The 15425-nt window shown below is 40.9% G+C and overlaps 1 protein-coding gene across 1 annotated transcript in view; it reads right to left on the bottom strand.

The window, feature by feature from the left end:
* Nucleotides 1–15013, bottom strand: part of LOC126418581 (UDP-glycosyltransferase UGT5-like) — an 82292-nt gene extending 67279 nt beyond the window's left edge. Inside the window, exons 1-2 of the mRNA XM_050085400.1 lie at nt 14758–15013; nt 7672–8252 (exon numbers count right to left, since the gene is read on the bottom strand). Coding sequence (XP_049941357.1) covers nt 7672–8252; nt 14758–15013 — 837 coding nt within the window. The remainder of the gene's footprint in view (nt 1–7671; nt 8253–14757) is intronic.
* Between the last annotated feature and the right edge of the window lie 412 nt (nt 15014–15425).

Genomic DNA, 15425 nt, shown 5'->3' with positions numbered 1-15425 from the left:
TCATTTTTTGGGCGACTTCGTACAGGTGGCTCTTATATGTGAGAGTGCGATCTAGCTTAACACCCAGATATTTTGGCGTTCTATCGTTTTTCAACAATTTACCTTTTATTTGCACTTTTAGCTCACGATTTGCATCTTTGTTACACAAGTGCATTATTGATGCCACGGATTTAGTCGGATTTACTTTGAGGTGCCAGTTGTCATAATATTGTTGTAGTCGTTCCAGATCCCTGTATAAAAATTTCTTCCAGTTCTTCGAAAGTGTTGGCGTGAGCCGCGATAGCGATGTCATCTGCATACATAAAAGAACGAGATTCCAGGTTTGGGATGTCCGCTATGTATAAATTGAAAAGGCATGGAGCCAGCACAGACCCTTGGGGGAGACCATTTTGTAGTGTCCTGTAGCTGCTTGTTTTCCCATTCAGAGATACCTTGAATCTCCTGTTTATCAACATATTTCTGACTAGATCTATGATCTTCTTGCATTTCACGACTTTTGACAGTTTATACAGTATCCCTTTTGTCCATACGGTGTCGTATGCTGAGGTGAGATCTAATAATACCATGCCCGTTTTCTTTTTGTTTTGGTAACCTCTTTCAATGAAAGTGGTTAGGGCGAGAACTTGGTCGCAACAATCTCTTCCTTTTCGAAAACCGCCTTGCTCTGGGGGAAGAGCAGCTTCTATTTTACTTTCTATTCTGCCTAGGATGACTCGTTCAAACAGCTTGTAAGTGGTGCACAATAAAGATATCGGTCTATAATCTTTAGCATTCTCTCCTGTTTTCCCTGGTTTCTGGATGGCTATGACTTGTGCGTTTTTCCATTGCTTTGGTAACCGGCTGGTATCTATGATATTAGAGAGATTGGCCCGAGGTTCTTCAAGAATTCTGGAAGAAGGCCGTCACAGCCAGCTGCTTTACCAGGTGACATTTTCTTTAGTGCTATATTTATCTCTTCTTGTGTTACCCAGTTCGCTAAACCTGCTTCCTCCTCGCTTGCATCTAGCTCTTCGTTCATCAGTTGGTGCAGTTCTTTTTTCTTCGAGGCGGAGGCATGGATTCTGGATGTTTGTAGTATAGAAGAGCATATCTTGTTAGGGGTCATTTTATTATTGATGTTCCGTCCCTTGAATTGTGCTCCGCCAAGTTTCCTCAGTAGACTCCAGCTCTTCTGTGAGGAGTGCGTAAAGTCCATTTGTTCCATCCGCTTTTGCCATCTCTGTTTGCGTTCCTCGTCCATAGCTCTTATGAGCTGTTCTCCTAGTTCTGGATTCTCTGTTTTGTTATATTCATCGAGTAGTTGTTCGCACTCCTTTGTCCAGCATGGGATGTATTCTTTCCGCGCTCCTCTTGGTATTGAGTTATGTGCCGCTTTAATAATTAACTTCGTAAATCTGTCGTAATTTTCTGGAATTGGGGGAATTCTGTTTACATTATTTTCAATGGTATCTTTAAACTTAACCCAGTTAGCCTTCCTGAGGTTCCAGCGGGCTATAGGGGGGCTCTTTATTACTGGTATTTGGATCCCAAGGTCTATAATAACTGGTCTGTGTTGGCTCCGAGGAATACGGCTCAGTACAGTTCTCTTGGACGGAAGTGCTATTCCAGTTTCTCCAGATGAGACAAAACAAAGATCGGGCGTTGATGTTGTGCCCCACGCTCCTGAACAGAAGGTGGGGGTATCTTTTGCATCGTATATTAATGTATAATTATTTATATCTGCCCAGTCTGCCAGCATGAGTCCTTCTTTGTCGCAAGACTGATAGCCCCATCTGGGGTGGTGGGAGTTAAAATCGCCAATTATGACTGCAGGGTGTTGTGGGTTAGGTAAAACAGGTTGTTCCCATTTTTCTGAAGGTGGCTTGTACACGTTATACACAGTCATATCGTTTAGTTTGATTCCCACGGCAAATTCGTGGTGCATAATTTCCTCAATATTATCAACCAGTTCTTTCTTGATCAGTGTTGCAATACCGTGTTTATTATGGGCTTTATAGCCCACAATTTCATAGCCTGGTATTAGAAGTCTCGAGATATTTTCTTCTGATAGATGTGTTTCCTGCAAGGTCAGCACATCAATTTTTTCTTCTGTTAGTAGCTTTGTGAGGATGTCTCCTTTTGTCCTCGTGTATCCTTCTATGTTAACTTGGCATATACGTATTCGTCCACGCACTTGGCTCCGGGGGGGAAACTGAGGCATTTGTCTCGCTCTCTTGCGTAACTTCGCCTGTGAGGGCCGGGAGGTATTACTACGTCCGGCCGCCGTTTGGTGGTGACATTTGCTTCTCGTGTCGCAGCTCGTTCTGAGCATTTCGATTTTCTTCTCGCAATGCGATCGTTGTGCGGCACGATACTGGGGGGGTAGGCCACGTCGAGGCTGTCACCATTAGTACGTGCGCACTATTTATCCAACAGAGGAAAAAATAGGTGCAGTAAATTTGAGCTTCTATACGCAGGTCCATACAGAATTCGCAGCATTCCTCACCACAATGTAGTACATGTCGAAACTTTGAGAACCAGAAAAAGCAAAGGCAATCACCATATCTCCAGTATTAAACCCTTTATTGAATGAACGTACTTTCTGATTTATCACACTGTAATGCCTTTTCCAGTTATTGATATAAACGATTACTGATGATTATCATATTTTTTCCTGGCAAGTGCCCGGCAAGGTAAGGTTAGCAGGTCGCTTTTCTTGTCGTTATATATCAGACCGTGCACATTTTCGATTTTTTGTGTATGTATGATTGTTTTCCTATCGAAAGTAGAATTTTTGTCTGTATGCACTATGAACTGTTTAAGATGTAACAAACACCAGTTGACTTTGACATTTTGCCTTATGATATCTCAACATCTTTACTATTCTACATTTTTTGCTACTACATTATGATATTGTCTGTACATTTTTTGCACTTGAAAACTGTCTATGGTTTTGACCTAATACGTTTTCTGTCATGCTATGCCGTATGCTTAATTATATCACTAGACAAAAGTTTTCATTTAATGAGTATGTGATTTAAATGCAAGATATGAATCCTTATTCATCATTTTCAGAAAGCAATACCGTGTAAAAGAGATAAATTAAACAACCACAGTGGTTTACTCTGAAATGGAAATTTCTCCATCGGAATGAACGAAAGAAAATGCAATACCTTGCCATGAAGAGTAAATGGATCAGAATTAACAAGCATTAACCAGAATATACTATACACATCGTATGACAGCGTCTTGACTAATTATTTTTCTTTCAGAATACGAGGTGATTGAGCAAGCTGTCAGACAGAACTACACATCTTAGTTTTAGTCATGAAATATGCTAGAAGTAAGAAACTCTATACTATAGGAAGTAATGAATGATAATGAATAGTTGTATGAAGTAAATGGTAATATTAATATGAATAATGAAGTGTCTGTTTTTTGCAGACATGAATAATGAAGTTTTTCTTTGCAGGTGATGATAATGATGAAGTTATGGTAATATGAATAATGAAGTTTTTCTTTGCAGATGATGATAATGATGAGGTTTATATATTTCGTATTAGTTAAGAGATGCTATGTAGTTATTTAAGTATTTGTTGCAGTTCTTTTTGACAGAATGTTTTGGAAAAGACAACTAGAGTACATACATATTAAGTACACGTTTCATTACCTGTTAATTCGAAGTTTACTACTCTTCAGCATAATATACATTTTTTCTTTCATGTCAATAATCCATTTTGTATCTTTTCGAGGAGAAGCTTTTCATGATACTAATATGCTATAAGCAGTTGGTTATTAAACCTGTTCTAATACTTGCATTTTTTTTACCCATTTGTGTGTATCATTCATGAATGTGATCACATATACTGCCTTTGTTTCATAACCTTGCTACAGCTGACTCATGACGAATGGCGTTATTAATCCTTATTTCCAGCAATAAGTCAAAAGCATATATTTTCATGCCCCAGCAATTATCGATCCCAACGCAATTCATTGCTAGCACAAAAAAAAATTATTACCTGTCCCAGCTACTACCAGTATATAACTAAATAATGCTACCAGTTTAAGACATATTTCTAGCCCTCAATAAAATGCAAATTTTTCTGAAGTATTGATTCGCTTATGTCTATGTATTATTGGACTACAGACTTTGAGTAACAGTTCCAATGTCTTATATTTTAAATATGTTTTATGTCACTTACATGATATCATATATAGGCACTAGCAGCTTGTTGCTACATGCAATAACTCTTGTTTTGAATGATGGCTTCTGAATAATACTGAATAATGTTTTGTAAAACTATATGAATACTTTGTAACTGGCCAATGAGTGCCAATATTTACTGCAATCAGATGAGTTATGAATAGTGTTTTGTAATACTCAATACTTGCTACAGGTTTAGCTACTGGCAAATGAATGCCACTGTTTACTGTAATATGATGACTTATGCATAAGTGCTATGCCATTAATTAACTCTTGCTTTTGAATGATGACTTCTGAATAATGTATGAAAAAATGCTTTGTAACTGGCCAATGTGTGCCAATAATTACTGTACACAGATGACTTATGAATAATGTTCTGTAATACTCCATACATACTACTTAAATGCTCTGTAAATAGCCAATGAATGCCAGTAATTGTTCAGATCGGTTGATAGACTAATGTAATTCTGAATGATGACTAGCATAAGACTTAACGTCCTTCAACTTCTGACCTAATTACCAGCCATTACTGCAATATCCGTATGTCCTGTCCATCCTCATGATCATGGAGCACTATATTTGGTTTTTGCACTAATTCTACGTTGATATAAGAGTATGGATTCTACAAGAATGTGGTGTTGACGTACCAAGCTGTCCACCACCTTGCACGATGGAGATGTTATTATGGTCCTACTGTTTGGTGTACCTAATGTACTACCAAAATGATAACATACAGTATTAATACAACATGTCAGTGTCTTGGCTACACTGATTAATACTTCAGGGAAGAGAAGTTCAGATTGTCTTACTTGGTGTTGTGCTTCTGTAGAAAGATATGGACTTTCGGTGCAGCTACGTGCAACCTACTGTGCTACAACCATGATGCAATCCTTCCCATTCCTTCCCTAGTTCTTGTAAAATGGTAAAGACTTATACAGTGCGTTTAAATTTTTGTAAAATGATAAAGACATATACAGTGCGTGTGCACTTCATTTCATTTTTTAATAAGATCAGTTGTCCTAAATATGCTAAAGACTTCTACAGTGCATGTGCACTTTATTTCACTCCTTTATATGTCTAGTTCTTGTAAAAAAATGCTAAAGACTTAATGTAATTTCGATGGATTGCTCACGCGCTGCCTGCGATATGTAGGGTATAAGAGAATCTCAGACAAGAGAGCAGTGTTGTCAGCAGTAGGAACTGTGTAGCAGCAGCAGTAAGTAGTTTCTAGTGATCAGTCGTCTGATGTATCGTGTTGGCTGGGCCAGTCGTGTGCAGCGATGGCGGAGCCTCAGCGTTGTAGTGTAAGGTAAAAGCAGCCTCGCGCATATGTAGTATTGTTATCTCAAGTCCCATGTAAATGTTTTTAAAAAAATCTCTTGATAATAATAAGTAACTTTTGACGATCATTCATTTCAATTTAAAGAATTTACTAACTTCTCCAATCCATGGTCATCCCGATTATTGCAAAGAAAAATCAGTTGTTCTTTTTATAAATGACAAATCTATCGGCCAGCATTGCACAGGGCTGTGCCAGAAAAATTTCTTATAGGAGCAGATATATATGCGTTATACGGCGACTAGACTGAGGTAAGAATTTTCAATTTATTCAGTATGATCTTTCAGGGCCATGACGCAGCACTGCTGACGTCCTAAATTTACCAGTTTAAATTCACAGTGAATTATTGAAAGGTTATAAGTGAGCGACAATTTTTATTGAGAGATTAGTCACATTGTATTATTAGTAGGTTACGGTAATTATTTTGTGGGGAGGTTACACCACCCACGGTCATCTCTCAGACATCTATTTAAGGATCTAGGGATCCTCACACTAACCTCACAGTATATATATTCACTTATGAAATTTGTTAATAATCCAACCCAGTTCAAAAGTAATAGCAGTATGCATAGCTATAACACCAGGAGAAAGGATGATCTTCACTATGCAGGGTTAAATCTGATTTTGGCACAGAAAGGGGTAAATTATGCTGCCACAAAAGTCTTTGGTCACCTACTAAACAGCATCAAAAGCCTAACAGACAGCCAACTAACATTTAAAAATAAATTAAAAGAATTTCTAGATGACAACTGCTTCTACTCATTGGCTGAATTTTTAGATATAAATTAAGGGGAAAAATATTAAACATTAGTGTCATGCAATATTTTGTGTAATGTAATATCTTGTACAGAATCTTTTATTAACCTGACACGTTCCACATCATTACGAAGTGTCGTATTCATGATCTATGGAACAAGTATTAATCTAATCTAATCTCGGCTTAGACAGTTGTCGGGGGGTGGCAGCTACTATACTCCCAAGGCATTATAGGCCATCCTGGTGGTAGGAGTCTTCTCATCAGTGAAGGTGAAGAAGGGGTCTTGGCGCCCAAGACCTCCAGGCTGACCAGCTTCTGCATCGTAGATCAGTGTCGTCTAGGTGGACTGGATATGGAGCGTCACAGGTCCCATCTCGGGGTTAGTTAGCTATGAACTGAGAACTGGGCTTTGGAAGTTAGACTGTTTATAGCACTTGGTCTATGTCAATGACATTATTGTGTGGCATGGATGACTGAATGTCTCCTAGTTTTCTGAACCGCATACCACTCTGTACCACACCGTGTTCTCCCAACTCCTCACTTCAGGCTTTCAGTTCAGTTATTTCTGCAGCATCTGTGTGCTGTAGAGCCACTTTTGCTGTTACTTCACTGTCCATGGTCAAGGGTATGATGCTATGCTCCCTTCTCATTAAAGCCACTCTGCTGCATCGTTACCTTGGTCCTCTAGTTTGTATGGTTTGTGCAACTAAGTCGCTGATGTACCCATACTACCTGTGATACCGGCTGTTCTTCCTTGTTGCCGTTCCGATCTAGGTATTGTGTACTAGCCCGCCTTGGCTTCAACTCTGCCGCTGGCGCCCCAGGGAAAACTTTAAAAATTTTTCACATTCACCCGAAATACCATTCTGGAGTGCAAGAAGGAAAAATACCCCGCGACTATACGAAGAATGCAGTAATTCCTATCCCAAAGAAGGCAGGTGCTGACAGGTGTAAACATCATGAAATCATCATTTTAATACGTCGTGTCTGCAGAAGCGCGTAAATGCTGATAAAAACCAACTCGAGAATCAGTTGTTACTTTTGGAGAAATATAGGAAAACGCGAGGCAACATTGACCCTACAACTCATCCTAGAAGATAAGCTGAAGGAACGCAGACGTACATCAATAGCATTTGTTGGCTTAGAGAAAGCCTTTCACAATGTTCACTAGGCTACAGTCTTAAGTCATGAAGGCAGTAGAGATAAAATAAAGGGAAAGATACATTATTTACAAGCAGACTACATTTATCGGATGCATGATACGCAGAATAGCAGCTGAACTCCGTTCCATAGGTGGACCAACAATCTATTAGGCGGGTGACATAATTTTTTGGGCTCACCAATAAATTTTGTAGACAGTGCACTTTCAGACCATATAAAAAGAGGACTCACCTGTGGCAGCTTTTTCGGTAGACTGACATGCATCCCCCCAACTTCGACCATGGCAGGTACAAGCGGTTTCGGGTAGAACAGACTAAAGTGGCTGTTGGTGAGCACCATGGAAGTCCTCTTTTCCATCTCGAATAGACTGGGCATCTTCAGATCGGGCAAGTACTTCTGCACCAGGGCTTCCTGCCTGGGCATCATGTACATCTCGCGGATCACCTTACAGAACAATACGTACAAGGTGTTGTGCAATCTCTCGAAGAAAGTCATGTGATCGGTGTAAGTAAGAAACGTGTCAGGTACGTAAGAATATGGACTTGGATTTCCGACAATGTCACCTTGCCACGCACTCGGCGCGAACGTGGTGAATCCTATGACGGGAATATCGAATTTGTGTGCCAGGGGCAGGAGGCACTCGCAGAAGAATTCTTCCATGATCATGACGTCGAACTTGTCACCAGATTTGAGCAGCCGCTTAAAGTTTTCATCTTGAAGGTAGACCTCGCACGAGTTTACTCCGTAGTTGACCAGTTCAACGAACATTTGAAAATCGTTTGTCTTTCCGAGATCAAATAAGCCTGACGTATCTGAAAATAAAGGAGAAAAAATAAATCCTTCATCGCTGTTGCTTGAATAAGTAGATGATCAGATATTTCACAGCTATTATTTTGGAAAGTAAATACAGGATTGTTTGATACTATAGATCGGACATCCTCTTTTTAACGTGTATGCATACAGAGGAGATACTCAGTAATGTAGAGCATGTCATTATGCAAGAATAAATAATACATTTTTGAAAAAAGATTTCAGCTGCACAGATACTGAAGGGTATGGTCTTCATCCGTATGGAATAAGTCAAAATATTTTAAACATATCTTCATTTAAGACGTAATAAGAAATTTGTCACAAAACATGTAAATGAATACTACACATTGGTTTAAATCATAATTCTTGAGCTATTGTAGCCACGCATTATTAAACGGAAGAAAGAGTTTACAGCACTTGTTTGCATTGACAAAATTGCAAAACTGAAGATATTCTGAAATCAGATTTTATGTAACATATTACTTAATATTTTTAAAAGTATATACATATCAACTGGGCCATTTCCAATGGGCCAGGAGGAGCTGACCGCAAATTAATCTTTTAGGCTCCTCTTAAACTGAACATCATTGGTATGTTACTTAACTTTTTATAGTTGCTGGTAAGTTAATATAAACGCGTGTTCACATATACCGAGGAAAGCTATACAAGAAAATAAGTGTCTTTAAATTTCTTACCTCTAGTTTCGATTTCAGGAACTGAGTTGTTAGTCTGAAAAAGATATATTATTTACAAAGAATTTCATTAAGGAATAAGTATATGTGATACACGCAGTGCTTCGATATTAACTCGAAAGATGGTATAATCTTTTTGCCTGTATAGGTAAGGAATGTCTTCCTTCGCATCCCACCAGGAGCGTGCGCCCTCACGCTGACTTAATGGCATTGCGCAAGAGCTCGCTCTAAGTCATCTACTACCGACAACAGCGGGATCTCCTTTATAGGACGAGTGCTTCCAGTACTGTAGTAAGTGGATACTTTTAACATTTGCTGAAGCTGAATGTGATTTTGAGCAGTTGTGTTATTCTCTATTCTACCATCTTAGATGCTCGCGCGGATCTGGTGGAAGACGACCTGTCTGCTATCTGTGTCTACAGAATTCACGTGCAAGGCTGGATTAGAGAGAAGTAGTCATCGGTGCTTATTGGATTTATTTAATGAGCATCTTAGTGTGTAGACTGTATGAACAGTTATTAGTGGCTATCCGCTGTGCTGTGGTTGCTTTAAAGAGTTTACCGGTTCCCACTTGCTACTTACTTTGCTAAATTTGCTTATGCCACAGTTATTATGGGTGGGTTGTCTAATTCCGGTATGTCAGGTTTGAGCCCTGTTATTACTTTATGAATATAGTCCGTTCTGGCTGTGTGTAATTTATTTTGTACTCACTATTAATATAAGTTTAGTTTTGCTATCTGTTATTTAAGTTAACATATGCGAGCGTTGTTGTTTAAATTTTATTTCTGCATTCATTCACAGAACTAGTCTCAATTATTGTAACTTAAGGTACATACACTATGTGATCAAAAGTATCCGGACACCTCCAAAAACGTACTTTTTTTCATATTAGGTGTATTGTGCTGCCACCTACCGCCAGGTACTCTATATCAGCGGCCTCAGTAATCATTAGACATCGTGAGAGAGCAGAATGGAGCACTCTGCCGAACTCACCGACTTCGAATGTGGTCAAGTGATTGGGTGTTACTTGTGTCGTACGTTTGTACACGATATTTCCATACTCCAAAACATCCCTAGGTCCACTGTTTCCGATGTGATAGTGAAGTGGAAACATGAAGGGACACGTACAGCACAAAAGCGTAAAGGCCGACTTCGTCTGTTGATTGACAGACCGCCGACAGTTGAAAAGAGACGTAATGCGTAATAGGCAGATATCTATCCAGACCATCACACAGGAATTCCAGACTGCATCAGGATCCACTGCAAGTACTGTGACAGTTAGGTGGGAGGTGAGAAAGCTTGGATTTAATGGTCGAGCGGCTGCTCATAAGCCACACCACATCACGCCGGTAAATGCCAAACTATGCCTCGCTTGGTGTAAGGAGCGTAAGCGTCGGACGATTGAACAGTGGAAAAACGTTGTCTGGAGTGACGAATCACGGTACACAATGTGGCGATCCGATGGCAGGGTGTGGACATGGTGAAAGCCCGGTGAACGTCATCTGTCAGCATGTGTAGTGCCAACAGTGAAATTCGGAGGCGGTGATGTTATGGTGTGGTCGTGTTTTTCATGGAGGGGGCTTGCACCCCTTGTTGTTTTGCGTGGCATTATCACAGCACAGGCCTACATTGACGTTTTAAGCACCTTCTTGCTTCCCACTGCTGAAGAGCATCCTTCAACACGATCGAGCAACTGTTCATAATGCACTGCCTGTGAGGGAGTGGTTGCACGACAATAACATCCCTGTAATAGACTGGCCTGCACAGAGACCTAACCTGAATCATATAGAACACCTTTGGGATGTTTTGGAACGCCGACTTCGTGCCAGGCCTCACCGACCGACATCGGTACCTCTCCTCAATGCCGCACTCCGCGAAGAATGGGCTGCCATTCCCCAAGAAAAACTTTCAGCACCTGATAGAACGTTTGCCTGCGAGAGTTGAAGCTGTCATCAAGACTATATTGAATTCAGCATTAGCGATGAAGGACGCCATGAACTTGTAAGTCATTTAAAAAAAATGGCTCTGAGCACTATGCAACTTAACTTCTGTGGTCATCAGTCGCCTAGAACTTAGAACTAATTAAACCTAACTAAACTAAGGACAACATACACATCAATGCCCGAGGCAGGATTCGAACCTGCGACCGTAGCGGTCGCTCGGCTCCAGACTGTAACGCCTAATTCATTTTCAGCCAGGTGTCCGAATGCTTTTGATCACATAGTGTACCTAGCTAAATTGTCTTTTGGCTGAGATTTGGTTTCTGCCTTATTCCATGATTGGCTCTTTGTTCCAGATTTCTTCTCTGTAATAATACGATCGCTACCTATTTATATGAGTTCAGATTTACTTGTACGTTATGTTTCACAGCTGCTCATTGCCTGTCGTGATCTGGTGTGCTTACGAGTGTTAACTAAAAGTTTTGTTGATGCTTGATGTATTACTCTGGAACATTTGTTAACTGTAATGCTTTTCTATTTGTTACAGAAGTACTTGAATTCATACTGTGCCTTATTGAATTTATACTAATACAGAACCACCACGGTGAGGTGAAACTCACCGCAATGTCACGATTTGAAATCTCATAAATACTGACCAAATTTGAAATACTAAATGTTTATTGCTCATTTTTCTTGGGTTGTTATAAGTATTACATATATCTAATGTATGTAGTTTCATGTATTAAAAATCATAACAATGGTTTGCACAACTTGTTAAATAAAATCGGTTTATCTTTTCTAGGTGACAAGTTACTTTTTTGTGGTCTTGTACGATACCTCTCCCAACAGATCGCTTGCTGATGTTTTCAATATGAAGAAGGAGTAGTTAGTATCCCCAGTCCCTCGAACACGTCTCTGCTGGATTTTTCTCAGTTAACACCACAGATTATTCTTATTACACTCTTCTGGTCCCGGAAAACTTTAGTCTGACTTGATGAGTTTCCCAAATGTGATCTCGTATGACACTAATCTAAAATTAGGATGTACGTAACTACAGTGTTAGCACTTTCTTATGTGACAGGAAACTGTCTTTGTCTGTTCTTTATTGTAATGGTCTAGCAATAGCGTCTTTGGCTAGTAATGAGAGCACCCACGGTCGCGGATTCGCAACCCTCATTCCCCCCCCCCCCCTCCCCCCTCATGCCACTTAATTGTCGAATAATAATAAGTATTGGCGGCTAAAGACTTCCAGCATAAGAAGTTGCCTCATTGTGCCAGTGGCCTAGTGAAAGACGGAGGAGGAGCGGAATGAGGTTCAGAACACTCCCTTGGCCTTGGGGTGAGAAACTGCCCCTAAGGGCGGAAGAATCAGTAATGATCAACGGTATGGTGATGCAGAAGGCAATAGACACCACTGAGATAAAGGCACATAATGTGTAACTACAGGACAAGTGGCTTGTAATTAAAAAAATGACGTAATGATATCTCCGCTGGGAAAAGATTCCGCAATTGTCCTCCATTCGATTCTCTGGGAGGGGACTGCCAAGGGCGAGGTGACCATGAGAAGAAGACTGAGTAACCAACAAAAAGATAACGTTCTACGAGTCGGAGCGTTGAATGTCAGGAGCTTCAATGTGGTAGGGAAGCTAGAAAATCTGAAAAGGGAAATTCTAAGGCTCAATGCAGATATTGCGGGGGATAGTGGAGTGAAATTGAAGACAAGGATTTCTGGTCACACGATTATAGGGTAATATCAGCAGCAGCAGAAATGCTATAACGGGAGTAGGATTTGTTATGAACAGGAAGGTAGGGCAGAGAGTGAGCTACTGCAAACAGTTCAGGGATAGGGTTATTCTCATCACAATCGACAGCAGATCATCACTGACAATGATAGTTCATGTATACATCCGACGTCGGAAGCTGAAGATAAAGAAATAGAGAAAGTAGATGTGGATATGAACGGGTAACACAGTACGTTAAAGGAGATGAAAATCTAACAGCCATAGGTGCCTGGAACGCGCTTGTAGGGGAATGGGTAGGAGAAAGGTTTACGAGAGAATATGGGCTTGGTACTAGTAATGAGAGAGGAGAAAGACTAGTTGAATTACATAATAAAGTTTTGCTAGACATAGCAAATACTCTGTTCAACAATTACAAAAGGAGAAGGTACACTTGGAAAGTACCAGCAGACACCCGAAGATTTCAGTTAGATTACATCATGGTCAGACAGAGCTTGCGAATTCAGATACTGGATTGTAAGGTGTACCCAAGAGCAAATATAGATTTAGATATCAATTTAGCAGTGATGAAGAATAGGCCGAAGTTTAAGAGATTCCTCAGAAAATATCAATAAAAGAAGTGGGATACGGAAGAAATGAGGTGATTAAAACAACAACAAAATTACATGATTTCTTCAGGAGAAAGGAATCATAAACTGATCAAGTGAGGAACGAGTGCGTCCCTCTCTGGCCCTTATGCAACCAGTTAGTCGGCTCGGCACTCATTGACAGAGTTGTTGGATGTCCTCTTGAGGGATATGGTACCAAATTATGTCCAATTGGTGGGTTAGATAGTCAAAATTCATAACTGGTTGGAGCGCCTTGCCCAGTTAGGCTGCAAACGCTCTCAACTGGGGGAGAGACCTAGCGACCTTGCTGAGCAAGTAGTTTGGCAAGCACTAAGACAAATCATAGAAATTCCGGCCGTTTGCGGGCGGGCATTATCTTGCTGAAAAGTAAGCCCAGGATGACTTGTCACGAAGGGCAAGAAAATGCTGGGTAGAGTATCATCGACATACTGCTGTGCTTTAAACGTGGCATGGATAACAACCAAACTAGTCCTGCTACGAAAGGAAATGGCAATCTAGACCATCACTCCTGGTTTTCGGGTTGTATGGCGGACAACGATCAGGTTGGTATCCCACCGCCGCCTGGGGCCTCTCCAGACACATCTTTGCTGGTCATCGGAGCTCAGGTCAAAGTGGGACTCATCATACTCCGGCCAGTATGAGCATGATGAGCAATGAAGGTGTATCTGGAAATGCCATGGACAGTGGTGGGATGTCAACCTATCTACCATCCGTCATGGTGCCTGACAACCAGGAGTGATGATCTGGGTTGCCATTTCAGTACGTAGCAGGACCTCTTTGGTTGTTAACCGCGGCACCCTCACAACACAGCGCTGAGTCGACGGTATTCTACACCCCATTTCGTTGCCCTTCATGGCAAGCCATCCTGGGCTTACATTTCTGCAATGACCTGCTGCCTTTGTGCTTGAGAAACCCTACCTTCACTTTCAGGGTCACTGGATCTCTCCCCAAATTGGGAATGTTTAGATCATTATAGGCAGGGCGCTCGAAGCCGCTCGGGATTTTGCCATATTCGACAGAATTTGGCATGACATTCCTCAGGAAATACAACAACTCTCTCGATCAGTCCCAAGGGCATAAGAGCCACCTGCACCTACATAGTAAACAAGAGACCCACGTTCGATTCCCGGCCTTGGTACCAATTTTCACTTGCCGATCAATCTATATACATAAAGTCATATCTGTATGAGACCTGTAAAGTCTCTGAACTAGTGTCATTTTGTTACCGAATTGCCCAATTTGTGAATCTCTTTCGCTTGAATAAATCATCATTTTTTTGTGAAACTGTAATCATTTGTTTGTCTGTACAGGCACATCTACCGATTTTCACCCCATTCGGATAACTTCTTCGTGGTTCGTCGTTTCCTTTCTTTTCTTTTTGTCTTTGCGTATTTATAACAGCTGTGAAAGCACAGTGAAGAATATTCAAAAAAAATTTTTTTGTTTGTAATTTTACATGGATGATCCCACCTGGGTAGATATTTACGCTCTATGACAGCATACTCACGGCCAAAGAAGTGTATGAGGTTGGGTAAGGGGACGTCGGTCCAGTTGGTGGGTGGCCCCTGTCCAGAGAAGGGCGTGACGGCAGTGATGTGGTGACCTTGCGCGTGAAGGCCCATGGCTATGGCACGACCCAGGTTCCAGTGGCTGCGTGCCCCCATGGGGAACACCACCAGCACGTTCGCCGCACGTGCAGCCTCCGGCAGGCGCATTAGCAGCAACAGCACGGCTACCACCGCCTTTGTTTGACTTGGCGCCATCTGCGAAGGTAACCACAACAGAATCAGAACAATCCGAGATGCAAGGGAAGGTATCAGCTACCAATGTGCGAAAGTACATCAGAGAGTTGAGCAACGATATATACTTTTTCGAGTAGAAGCAGTATTTGTTACGTTTTCAGGAAATGTACTGTTAGAGTACACGATATTTCATGCTAATGCTTCTCATAAAAGAGTTGGTAAACTACATGGAAACTGGCCACTCAAACCCTAGCGAAGCCTACAAATGACTGGGCTTCATTAAGAAAATAAAAACAGGAAAAGATATAGACAGTTCTTGCCTGGATTTTTATCGAGCCGCCTTAGACCCAGGAGGCAATAGAGTAATTTTAAAATTAAGAGTATGTAACAGTCTACAGAACGTTCTGAAATTATTTGTTCAAATTAATACAGA

This window comes from Schistocerca serialis, chromosome 9 (assembly GCF_023864345.2).
Source record: "Schistocerca serialis cubense isolate TAMUIC-IGC-003099 chromosome 9, iqSchSeri2.2, whole genome shotgun sequence".
Classification (NCBI taxonomy): domain Eukaryota; kingdom Metazoa; phylum Arthropoda; class Insecta; order Orthoptera; family Acrididae; genus Schistocerca; species Schistocerca serialis.
Note: the sequence above shows the minus strand (reverse complement) of the source record. Positions and strands in the feature narration are given on the sequence as shown.